This window comes from Scyliorhinus torazame, chromosome 10, assembly GCF_047496885.1.
Source record: "Scyliorhinus torazame isolate Kashiwa2021f chromosome 10, sScyTor2.1, whole genome shotgun sequence".
Lineage (NCBI taxonomy): Eukaryota > Metazoa > Chordata > Chondrichthyes > Carcharhiniformes > Scyliorhinidae > Scyliorhinus > Scyliorhinus torazame.
Window position 1 is genome coordinate 192,309,746 of NC_092716.1, and position 12,289 is coordinate 192,322,034.

General features: G+C 47.2%; 1 protein-coding gene across 4 annotated transcripts in view; it reads left to right on the top strand.

The window, feature by feature from the left end:
- Nucleotides 1–12,289, top strand: part of LOC140384463 (basic helix-loop-helix ARNT-like protein 1) — a 74,151-nt gene that overhangs the window by 32,687 nt on the left and 29,175 nt on the right. For all 4 annotated transcript variants that reach the window (XM_072466182.1, XM_072466184.1, XM_072466183.1 and 1 more), the window contains exons 8-9: nucleotides 5,348–5,440; nucleotides 8,418–8,535. In XM_072466182.1, coding sequence (XP_072322283.1) covers nucleotides 5,348–5,440; nucleotides 8,418–8,535 — 211 coding nt within the window. The remainder of the gene's footprint in view (nucleotides 1–5,347; nucleotides 5,441–8,417; nucleotides 8,536–12,289) is intronic.

Genomic DNA, 12,289 nt, shown 5'->3' on the forward strand with positions numbered 1-12,289 from the left:
TTGGCGTCGTGGTCCTGCTGGTCGTGGCCGCAGATGGTTACATTGTCGAGATACGGGAACGTGGCCCGCAACCCATGTTGATCAACCATTCGGTCCATCTCCCGTTGGAAGACCGAGACCCCGTTTGTGACTCCAAAAGGGACCCTTAGGAAATGGTATAATCGCCCGTCTGCCTCGAAGGCTGTGTACTTGCGGTCACTTGGGCGGATGGGGAGCTGATGGTAGGCGGACTTGAGGTCCACGGTGGAGAAGACCTTATATTGGGCAATCCGATTGACCATGTAGGATATGCGGAGGAGAGGGTACGCGTCTAGTTGGGTGTACCTGTTGATGGTCTGACTATAGTCAATGACCATCCTTTGTTTCTCCCCTGTCTTCACTACTACCACCTGCGCTCTCCAGGGACTATTGCTGGCCTGGATTATGCCCTCCTTTAGTAGCCGCTGGACTTCGGACCGAATGAAGGTCCGGTCCTGGGCGCTGTACCGTCTGCTCCTAGTGGCGACGGGTTTGCAATCCGGGGTGAGGTTCGCAAACAAGGACGGGGGTTGCACCTTGAGGGTTGCGAGGCCGCAGATAGTGAGTGGGGGTATTGTGCCGCCAAATTTGAACGTAAGGCTCTGTAGATTGCATTGGAAATCTAATCCCAGCAAGGTGGGGGCACAGAGTTGGGGAAGGACGTTTAGTTTGTAGTTTTTGAACTCCCTCCCCTGCACCGTTAGGGTAACTATGCAGAATCCTTGGATCTGTACGGAGTGGGATCCTGCAGCTAGGGAAATCTTTTGTGCGCTGGGATAGGTGGTCAAGGAACAGCGTCTTACCGTGTCGGGGTGTATAAAGCTCTCCGTGCTCCCGGAGTCGACTAGGCATGGCGTCTCGTGGCCGTTTATTAGCACCGTTGTCGTCGTCGTCTGGAGTGTCCAGGGCCGAGCTTGATCGAGCGTAATTGAAGCGAGACGTGGTTGTAGTAGTGGAGTGGGGTCCGTTGTTGCCGTCCAAGATGGCGTCGGGGATGGACAAAATGGCCGCCCCCATACATCGCACGTGGCTGGGGGGTCACAAGATGGCGGCGGGGGTGGACAAAATGTCCGCCCCCATGCGTCGTACAGGTCTGGGGCGGTCCAAGATGGCGGCGCCCTTCCTTCCCTCGTGGTGGCCGGGACCCAAAATGGCGGCGTCTGCGGGTCGCACATGGGGCGCTGGGGGGGCTGGGGAGCGCTCGGACCGCGCGGAGCTCCCTCACCGGGGACAGGGGTGGTCGGGACCCAAGTTGGTGGCGCCGGCGGGTAATACATGGGGTGCGGGGAGGGGGGTTGGGGAGCGTAAGCGGCGTGCAGGGCTCCCTGTTCTCCCGGGACCGCGGTGGTCGGGACCCAGAGCGGCTGCGCCTGCGGGTCGTACATGGCGTGCTGGGGGGGTTGGGGCGCGTAAACGGCTTGCAGGGCTCCCTGTTCTCCCGGGACAGCGGCGACCTTGCGGGACCGGCAAACAACCACGTAATGTCCCTTTTTCCCGCAGCTCTTGCAGATAGCTGCGCGGGCCGGGCAGCGCTGTCGGGGGTGTTTCGCCTGGCCGCAGAAATAACAGCGGGCGCCCCCGGTGCGACTCGGCGTTTGGACCGCGCAAGCCTGTGGGGTGTCCGGGGGGGGGTGGGTTTGTCGCGACGGGTACGTACGGAGCCCAATGGGCTGCCGCGCGGTCGGGGCCATCGGCGCGGGTATTACGCGCGGCCACGTCTAGGGAGGCTGCTAGGGCCCGGGCCTCAGAGTCCTAGCGACTCTCTTCCTAGAAGTCTTTGGCGGATTTGGGAGGAATTCATACCTGCCACAAAAGCTTCGCGCATTAACATGTCCGTGTGTTCATTTGCGTTCACCGAAGGGCAGCTGCAGGCTCGTCCCAAAATCAGCAGCGCGGCGTAGAATTCGTCCATCGATTCTCCGGGACTTTGCCGTCTCGTCGCGAGCTGGTAGCGAGCGTAGATTTGGTTAACTGGGCGGACATAGAGACTTTTCAGTGCTGCGAACGCCGTCTGGAAATCGTCCGAGTCTTCGATGAGGGAGAAGATCTCCGTGCTCACCCTCGAGTGCAGGACCTGTAGTTTTTGGTCTTCTGTGACCCGGCCGGTGGTCGTTCTGAGGTAGGCCTCGAAGCAAGTCTGCCAGTGCTTGAAGGCTGCTGCCGCGTTCACTGCGTGGGGGCTGATCCTCAGGCATTCCGGAATGATCCTGAGCTCCATAGTCCTTTTTAGGCACGCTTAATAAATTGTAGCGCACAAAGACTCCGTGAGACGAATAGAGTGAAGTCGATGAGGCTTTATTAAGCGTGTCTGTTCCCCCGCAGCTCAATAGTAGACTGGCCTGCGGGGGAGGACTCCGGCTTCTTATACTCCGCCTTCAGGGCGGAGCTAGAGGTCAACGGCCAACCAGGACCCGGGATCTGTCAGCCAATGACATTAGGGCTTCCAGTCCCACATGACCCCCAATACATACTACCACACTGCCTATAGTAAGTTTCATTGGAATCACCCCTTTCACAGCCTTGGCTCAGTGGTAGCACCCTCATGAAATTTTCGAGACTGAAATTGGTCGATTGGGCAAGGGTGTGAGGGGAGCAAACCCAGAAATTGGATTTAAGACAAGACCTGAACCTTGATTGGCACCCAACACCGTGAACATTCACTCCACATAGTGGCTGCAGTTTGTGCCAGCTCCAGATACACTGCAGAAAATCGACATGGTTCCTTTGACAGCATCTTTCAAACCTGTGACCACTACCACCTAGAAGAACAAGAACAGCAGACCCAGGGGAACACCATCATTCGCAAGTCGCACATCGATGGATCCAAATCCTGGAAATCTCTCCTGAGCGACACTGTGGGTATCCCTGCAGTTCAAGAAGTTGGCTCAACACTACTTTCTCGAGGGCAATTCGGAATGGACAATGGCTTTTGCCAGATACGCTCACAGCCTGAAGAAATTTTAAAAATGGAGGAACAGCCACGGGAATATATACAGCACAGAGACGGGCCATTCAGCACAAGCAGTCCATGCCAGCTAGTGTTAATGCTCCACTCCAGCCTCCTCCCACCATTCAACATCTAAATCAACATTGTAACTACAGAGAGCATAGTAAATGGGAGCAGAAGCTGTGCATTAAGCCTGTCATTCAAACCGATCATGGTTGATCATTTACTTCTCCGCTTTATTTAACCCACTATCCCCACATCCCTTGATGTCATTAGTATCCAGGAACTATTGCTTTCTGTCATGAGCATTCTCACTAACTGAACTTCCACAGTCCTCTGGGGTGGAGAATTCCAAAGATCCACCACCCCTGAGTGAAGAAATTCCTCCTCATCTCACTCTTAAATGGCCTGCCACTTATTCTGAGGCTCTCGCATGTATGCTCTACCCTTCCTTTAAATGCATTTATGATGTTTGTTCCAATCGCTCTCTGTGGCACCAAATTCCATGTTCTCGCCTTTTTGCGTAAAGAAGTTTCTCCTGAATTCCCTATTGGATGGGTGGCATGGTTGCACAGTGGTTAGCACTGTTGTTTCACAGCACCAGGGTCCCAGGTTCGATTACTAGCTTGGGTCACTCTGTGCGGAGTCTGCACGTTCTCCCTGTGTCTGCGTGAGTTTCCTCCAGGTGCTCCGGTTTCCTCCCATAAGTCTCGGTAGACGTGTTTGTTAGGTGAATTGGACATTCTAAATTCTCCCTCAGTGTACCCGAAAAGACACCGGAGTGTGGCGACCAGGGGTTTTTAACCGTAACTTCATTGCAGTGTTAATGTAAGCCTACTTGTAACACCAATAAAGATTATTATTATTATTATTATTATTATTATTAAGATTTCTTTGTGACTACTGTTGATGCTGATGGCATTCAGTTATGCTCTTCCCCACAAGAGGGAACATTCTCTCTGTATCCACACTATCTTTCAGTATTTTAAAGACCTCTGTTAGGTCAACCCTCAAAATTTTTTGAAGAGAAAAGACACCCAGCCTGTCGATCCTACCTTGATATGTATACCTACATAATTCTGGCATCATCCTTGTAAATCTTCTCTGCACCCTCTCCAGTGCCTCTTTATCCTTTTAATAAAATGGTGAGCAGAACTGCGCGCAGTACTCGAAGTGTGTCCTAACCAAAGTTTGACGCAAGTTTAATGTAACTTCCCTACTTTTGAATTTGGTTCCTCTAGAAATAAAGCTTAATGCTTGGTTTGCTATTTTTAAAGTGGCCTTCGCAATCTGCAGTGCAATTTTTAACACTGGTGTTCCTCTACCCTAGCATGTCTTTCACCTTCCAAGTTTTAAGTGTCTGTCTACCTAAATGTACCACCTCACAGTTATTCGTGTTGAACTTGATTTGCCAACTATTTGCCCATTCTGAAAGTTTATTACTGACCTCCTGTAAATTGTTGCAATCCTTTTCAGTATTGACTATCTCTTCCCAATTTAGTGTCAACTGCAAAGTTAGAAATTGTGTTTTCAATTCCAAAGTCCGCATATTAATGTAAATTGTGAACAGTAGTGGTCTGAACACTGATCCTAGTGGAGCACCACACTTTTCCCCCCCGCCCCGCCCCCCTTTCTGCCATTCTGAATAATCATTCTTTATTCCCACTCTTTACTTTGTCTTGAAACCAGCTGACAATCCATTTGTCACTTGTCCCCTGACTCCACAGTCTCTGACATTATTCATTAGTCTGTTATGGGACACCGAATCAAAGACCTTTTGAACATCCAGATAAACGACATCTACTGCATTACCACCATCTACTCTCTCTGTTACCACCTCAAAAAATTCAATAAGGTTGGTCAAGCCATATAACCACCACCTGTTGTTATGTTGTGTGTTTTAAACCTGTTCCAGTGAATACTTTGTCAAAATCTTCACCCAGCTTTGTGAAATATTTGACCGTTGTTGATTTGTTTTTATTTGGTGTATATACATTGGAGGGTTTATTGGCTTTTTGTAAAGGAGGGAAGAGGGCAGATATTGCCTTTTTATTGGAGAATGTTTGCTCATCACTTAGAATGAAAGGGAGTCACTTTAGAACAGAGATGAGGAGAAATTTCTTCAGCAGAGAGTGGTGGGTCTGTGGAATTTATTGCCACAGAGGGAGGTGGAGGCCGGGACGTTGAGTGTCTTTAAGACAGAAGTTGATAAATTCTTGATTTCTCGAGGAATTAAGGGCTATGGAGAGAGAGCGCGGGTAAATGGAGTTGAAATCAGCCATGATTGAATGGTGGAGTGGACTCGATGGGCCGAATGGCCTTACTTCCGCTCCTATGTCTTATGGTCTTATGGTCTTATCAAACTAATTTCTGTTTCCGCAGGCGGCCGATGGATTTCTTTTTGTTGTGGGTTGTGACCGAGGAAAGATTCTTTTTGTGTCTGAATCGGTTTTCAAAATCCTCAACTACAGCCAGGTAAAGTTGCACAGCTATAAAGTGACTTGAGTCTTACAATGGGTACAGGTCTCTTCAACATTGTAGCTCCGCTGACATGGTCTTCATTATACTGAGATGCTTGATGCCTGGCATGTAATGGAAATTGTAGGTGCAGTGAGGAAGGATGTAAGGAAAGAACAGGGAAACAGGATTTGACCGTTGAAGAGCTAGCAACAGCTGGTGCACAAACAGCTAAATGGCCTTGCTTTGTTCTGTGGTTCTATTAATATAACATTTATAGCAATTAAATATATTTTCTCTAGTTGATACAATATAAGTCTCAAGTCGGATGTAGTAGTGACTTAAACCATAAAAAATGTGTTCACATTTTGGGACATGGTTGGAAGGTAATTAGCAAAGGAAGCGGATGGATGAAAGGGTGGAGTGCTAATTCAATAATAACTTTCAAAAGGCAATTAGATAGATACTTGGCAAGAAAAGGGACTGCGGGACAGTAGGAGAAGTGGGACTAATGGATAAATCTTTCAAAGAGCTGGCAAACACACAATGAGCTAATTAGTGAGTAATTTGTTTTATTGAAAGTTTGAGATGATTACAAAACAAATTGAGGTTGGATTTTTTTTCAATCTTAAAACTATGTCTTTTGATGCTAAAATTACTTGTCTCTATTGTTACCACCCATGTTTTGAGTCAGAAGGTTTCAGTTTCAAGTCCTGCTCCAGGGATTAGAGTACAAAATGTAGACTGACACTTCCCAGTGTTCCGCTGCACTGTCGACTGGACTGCCATCTGGTCAGTACTGAAGGAGCACAGCATTGCTGGAGAAACAGTACTGAGTACTGAGGAAGCGCTGCACTGTCAGAAGGTCAGTACAGAAGGAACACTGCAGTGTCTGAGAGTCAGTAGTGAGGAAGGACTGCCCTGTTGGAGGGGTAGGACTGGGGAAGCGTTGCATTATCAAGGGTTAGTATTGACCCTGGCCAATTTAGGTCAGTTGGCTGGACAGCTGGTTTGCGATGCAGAACAAGGCCAACAGCGTGGGTTCAATCTCCATACCGGCTGAGCTTATTCATGAAGGCCCTGCCTTCTTAACCTTGCCCATCACCTGAGGTATGGTGATCCTCCGGTTAAATCAGCTCTCCTCCTCAAAGGAGAAAGCAGCCTCTCGTCACCTGGGACTATGGTGATTTTACTGACTGAGTGCTGCACTCGGAGTTGGTGTCTGGTGGATGAGGCTTTAAACTGTGTCCCATCTGCTCCCTGTCAGGTGGACCTAAAAGATCCCATGGCTACTATTAGAAGAAGATCCGGGGAAGTGCTCTCCGGTGTCCTGGCCAATATTTATCCCTCAAATCAACATAGATTCAAATGATTTGATCCATTATGATATTCTGGCTGTGGGAGCTTGCTGTGCACACATTGTCTGCTGTATATCCAACATTACAACAGTGACTGTATTTCAAAAGTCCTGCACGGATTGTAAGTCGCTTTGTGGTGTCCTGAGGTCATGAAAGGTCCTATATAATTTCTGTCTTTCAAAGGCTGGGCATTGCAGTTAGAATAATCCTGTTCTGACCCCGATGGGCATTTAAAACTGGATAGCAACCAAAAAGATCAGGAATCCTGACTTAGTTACACTTTGCTAATCCAGGAATAACTTGATTAATTGCAGATTTTCTGCTGTTGTCTCTTCTGAGAGCAACTAGTTTTGCACTGACTGGGAATGAACTTGGCAGTTTTCTGGTTGGCTCCGGGACAATGTAGAAGAACTCTGAAGTAGCTTCAACCTCTTGCCATGAATCATATGTGGGATTGGCTGAGATAGGTTCTTGGCCCAATTAAAGAAAAGAAAGACGTGGCACTTTCCACGGACACCAGATGTCCCAAAGCTCTTTTACTGCCAATGTCATACTTCTGAAGTGAAGTCATTGTTGTAATGTGGGAAATGTGGCAGCCAATTCTCACACAGGAAGGCCCCCATGAACAGCAACGTGATAATGACCAGACAATCAGTTTTCATAGTGTTGATTGAGGGATGAATTACTCTGCTCCTCTTCAAAATGAATGCCATGTGATCTTTTAAATGTACCCAAACGGCAGATGGGGCCTCATTCAGTCTCATCCTAAAGACAGAACCCCTAGCAGTGCAGCACTCTCTCATTACTTCACTGGGGTATCAGCCTAGATTTGTGCTCCAGTCCTGGAGTGGGACTTGAACCAGGAACTTTGTGATTCTGAGGGGGGCGTGCTATCAACTTAGCCCCAGTCAGCACAATTGGTGGGACTCGGGCCTTACTGAGCAACTCGTGGGCTCAGCCCCTCTAGGTCTAGCTTGAAGACTCTGGGGTGCAGGACCGAGTGTAGATGGGAGCCTTGCTGCTGTCTGTTGGGGTGGAGGAACTCTCCTGGTGACCTGAGTGAAAAGTCCCCCTTCAACTAACACCACCAAAAAGTCCCACACAGACTGATTTGTCTGCCTCCTTGCTGTTTGTGGAATCTTGCAGTGCACCAAAAACCTTTGCAGCGAAATGCATTGAAATTGGATCTTTATTCGCTCATGGCATGTGGGTGTCGCTGGTTGGGCCAGCATTTGTTGTCCATCCCTGAGTGTATTTAAGAGTCAACCACATTGCTGTGGGTCTGGAGTAACATGTAGGCCAGACCAGGTAAGGATGGCCGATTTCCTTCACTAAAGGACATTAGTGAACCAGATGGATTTTTACGACAATCGACAATGGTTTTATGGTCATCGTGAGAATGCTAATTCCAAATTTTTCATTGAATTCAAATTTCACCATCTACCATGGTGGGATTTGCACCCAGGTCCCTAGAGCATTAGATTGGGTCTCAGGATTATTAGACCAGTGACAATGCCACTGCCTCCCCAGTGATCAGGTGAGATTGTGGAACTTTTGCGAATGTCCTGGAGATGCAACCATTTGGGATTGATTGTCTGTCTCCCTTTAAATGATCCTTTCCTGTGCTTCATTTGCAGACAGATCTGATTGGCCAGAGTTTGTTTGACTACCTCCATCCGAAGGACATTGCCAAAGTCAAAGAGCAACTCTCCTCATTCGACACGGCCCCAAGGGAGAGGCTTATAGATGCCAAAAGTAAGACCCTACTCATCCATAGTAACAGCAACGACCACTAAGGCAGAATATAAAATAACAAAATAAAGTCAATGAAATGAAAATATTTCCATATTTTCCTAGTATTTGTTATTGTGGAGATATCAATGTGTCAAACAATCTGTACCATCAAGATTAATAATTTCTACAGTATGCTTGAGGGGAATTCAAAGGGAATCTGTTGAAGTTCAGCTATCCCTTGTTTAGCACTCCTAACGTGTTCCCAAAGAACAGTGTGTGCTAAACAAAAATCATTTTCCCATAAGAAACCATAGAATGAGGGTGGATTATGTTCCTGACCTGTAATTTTTACATTAAAAACCTATTGGCTGCCTTGAATCTAACTAGTCCAAACATCCTCTTACTAACTTGCCACTTCCCGCTTCCCTTCCTCAACCCTCATGCACACCACAACCCTTGACCCTCCAACTCACTACCTCCCTCAATCTCCTGCTCGCTGCTTCCCGCCATCCACCCCCTCCAGTACCCTCCCGCACTCTTGTTGCCACTCTTGTAGTGAAAGCGCAGTCGAGGGGCGGCAATGAAGGGTTCAGGAGAGGGAAGTGACCAGCAGGAGAGTCAGGAGAGGGAGGAGGTGAGCAGCAGGTTCGGGAAAGAGAAGAGGCAAGTGGCAAGTTCGGGGGAGGGAAGGGGAAAGTGAGGGGGAAAGCGGGGCGGACCGCCAGAGGGGGAAGGCTGGGTGGGCCGCGGGAGGGGGGAAGGCTGGGTGTGCCGCGGGGGGGGGAAAGCGGGGTGTGCCACTGGAGGGGAAAGCGGGGCACGCTGCAGGAAGGAGAAAGCGGGGCATGGCGCGGGAGGTGGAAAGCGGGGCCCGCCGCAGGAGGGGGAAAGCAGGGCGGGCCGCGCTGGTCAGTGCGCTAGCTGAAGTGAGTAGAAATCTGGAGTTGAGGTAAGTGTGGGAGTTTGGAAGAGGTGTGGAAGTTTTCATGGAGTATATTCTGGACAGTTTCTGAGAATGATCTGTTGTGGTCAACTACAGATCTCAGAGTAAAATGTTCCCTAAGAAGCAGTGATCATAACATGGTCGAATTTAGCATTCAGTTTCAGAGTGAGAAACCTAGGTCCGAAACAATCATGCTACACTTAAATAAGGGCAATTATGAAGGAATAAGGGTAGAATGGGCTGGAGTGGACTCGGAAAGGTGTTGAGCAGGAAAGCCAGTTGATCAGCAATGATAGATGTTTCTGAAAATAGTTCCATGACACATTAAGATAGTTTCATGACACATTAAAGAAAGATATATCCCAGTAAGGAAGACGGATTCTAGGAAGAGGATAAATCAGCCATGGTTAACCAAGGAAGTGAAGGATAGTTGTTACGACACCGTTGGCAAGTGCTTGGTCAATTCCAGCCTCCCTCATCCAGGAGTCACAACACAAGTGAATTAACCAATAATTCTTCCAAAAAGGCTCAAAGTCTTTGGCCCTTAGCTGCCCAATAATTACAGTCACCAGGTTTGTAAGTTGAAACACAATTACTGTTTATTTATAACAAGAATAAAGATTAAATATGCAGTAAATGCAACTGAATAGCAAGGGAACCTACGACCCCCTTTAACTGTCCCACCCTCTACCAACACACATGAAAGACAAACACGGGGTCGGGGGGTACAAATTATGAGGATGAAGGTCAAAAGATGAGAGTCTTTATTTCAAACGGTGGTTCCTTAGCACGCTTTCTTCACAGCACGCTGGTTGATCAAAGCCTCTGGTTTACAGCTAGTGATGGTCTCCTTGCAGAGTCATTCATTCAGTATTCACAAGGAGCAGGCTTTCTTCTGGAGAGACTATTTTTTATTAAACTGGGCTTCAACTTGAGGTTCACTCAGGCCTATTTCTTTCTTGGGACACTTTATCTCACATCAAACCCTTCTTCCAGCTCGTGCTTTGACAACGGTGCCCCTCCTTTCTGGAGAGAGAATCAGCCCTCACAGTGGCCTTCTGAAGCGTGTTTAGCTGGCTCTTTTGAGAGAGAATTAATTAGAACCCTCCATCCCAGCTGCAAAATCAAGAGTGAAACCAAACTGGAACCTTGTGACTTTGAAAAAATTCCAGTGGGATCTGATCCAATCACCGCCTGTTACCGGGCAAAGCACAGCCTTTTGTTCAATTCATTAGCCACCAGCCAAATCAATCAAACTGAGTCATCACTGATGTCAATCCGAGTCAGTAGAAAAGAGCACAGCCTTCTGGGTCTTCCTGTTTTAATTAAAGACACAGGCTGCTTTAAAGCCACATGTCCACAAATCCATAGATCAAAATGCAACGTCAAAAATGTTAAAGGAAAATAAGGGAATAAACGGGAACACACAGGAAGGACCCTTACATGGTATTATTAAACATTTGTGGCACAGATTAGGGCTAAACCAGAGGATTGGTGAAGTCTTAAAACCAACAAAAAATGACCAAACATAATAGAGGGTGAAGATTAACTATGAGGATAAGTGATATAAAGACAGACAGCAAGAGCTTCTTTAAACATTTTTTTTTAAAAAAGATGCCAAAGTGAGCAAAGGCCCCTTAAAAATGATACTTGGAACCAGGAAATAGCAGAGGAGTTCAACAAATGCTTTGCGTCAGTCATCATGGTGGAAGACGCTAATAACATTCCAAAAATAACACAATCAAAGGGTGGCATCTTCCAAGAATCCTTAAATTCTGGAAAAGTCTCAGAGGATTGGAAAACTGCCAATAACGCCTTTATTCAAAAAAGGAGGGAGACAAAAAACAAATCTGTAAACCAGCTCGCTTAACTTCTGTCATTGGGAAAATGTTAGAGTCCATTATAAAGGATGTAATAGCAGAGCATTTAGAAATGATTAATATAATCAAGAACATTAAGCATGATTCATAGAGGGGAAACCATGTCTGAAAAATTTATTAGAATTCTTTGAGGTGATAATGAACAGGATAGATGAAGGGGAACCAGTAGATGTAATGAACTTGAATTTCCAAAAAGCATTTAATATCGTATGACACAAAAGGCTACTTCACAATATGAGCCCATGGTGATGGAGGTATTTTATTTGCATGGATAGAGGATTGGCTAACAGAGAGGTGGGATATTGTTGCTCTTATTAGCCTTAGTTTTATTAGCTCTAATTCTGTCACCTTTGCTCACGAGTCGCCAGGTATCTTTCTGATACCGCCACATGGTTCAAGTTATGATTAATAAGGCAGCACACCGCTTAGTAAGAGTTAAATCAACGATCATTTATTATATACAGCAATAAATACTTATACAGTAATCCTACTTTCTAGACTACTACCCACCACTACAGGCCAATACTTAACTTTGGGAATGGCCCACCAGGTCAGGGAAACGAATGGTCTTTTGAATTGGTCTGAGCCTGCAGGATTCAAAGGCTGATATGGGTCGATGGCTAGGAGTCTCTATTGGGTTGCGATCGCTGGAGACAAACTTACGGTTTCTTGTCGATGGTTCTTGTGAAGGTTGCGAGCAGGAAGAGAAGGGTCGATCTGAACTTGGCCCCTTACTCTTATAGTTCCCAGGGGCTTCCCGCCTCTCGGGGCGGACCTTGACCCTGGTTCCAAGTGATTAGACTTGGTCCCAATCACTTGGTTCGATATGCTCCAATAATGGGGCGATTCCTTAATCGGGGGGTGGTCGTACACCTTTCTTTGTCTCGGCCACTGCTGGCGCCGAGAGGTCTGGATCGGCTTTCAGTTGCTAATTTGTTGCAATTGTTCCCGG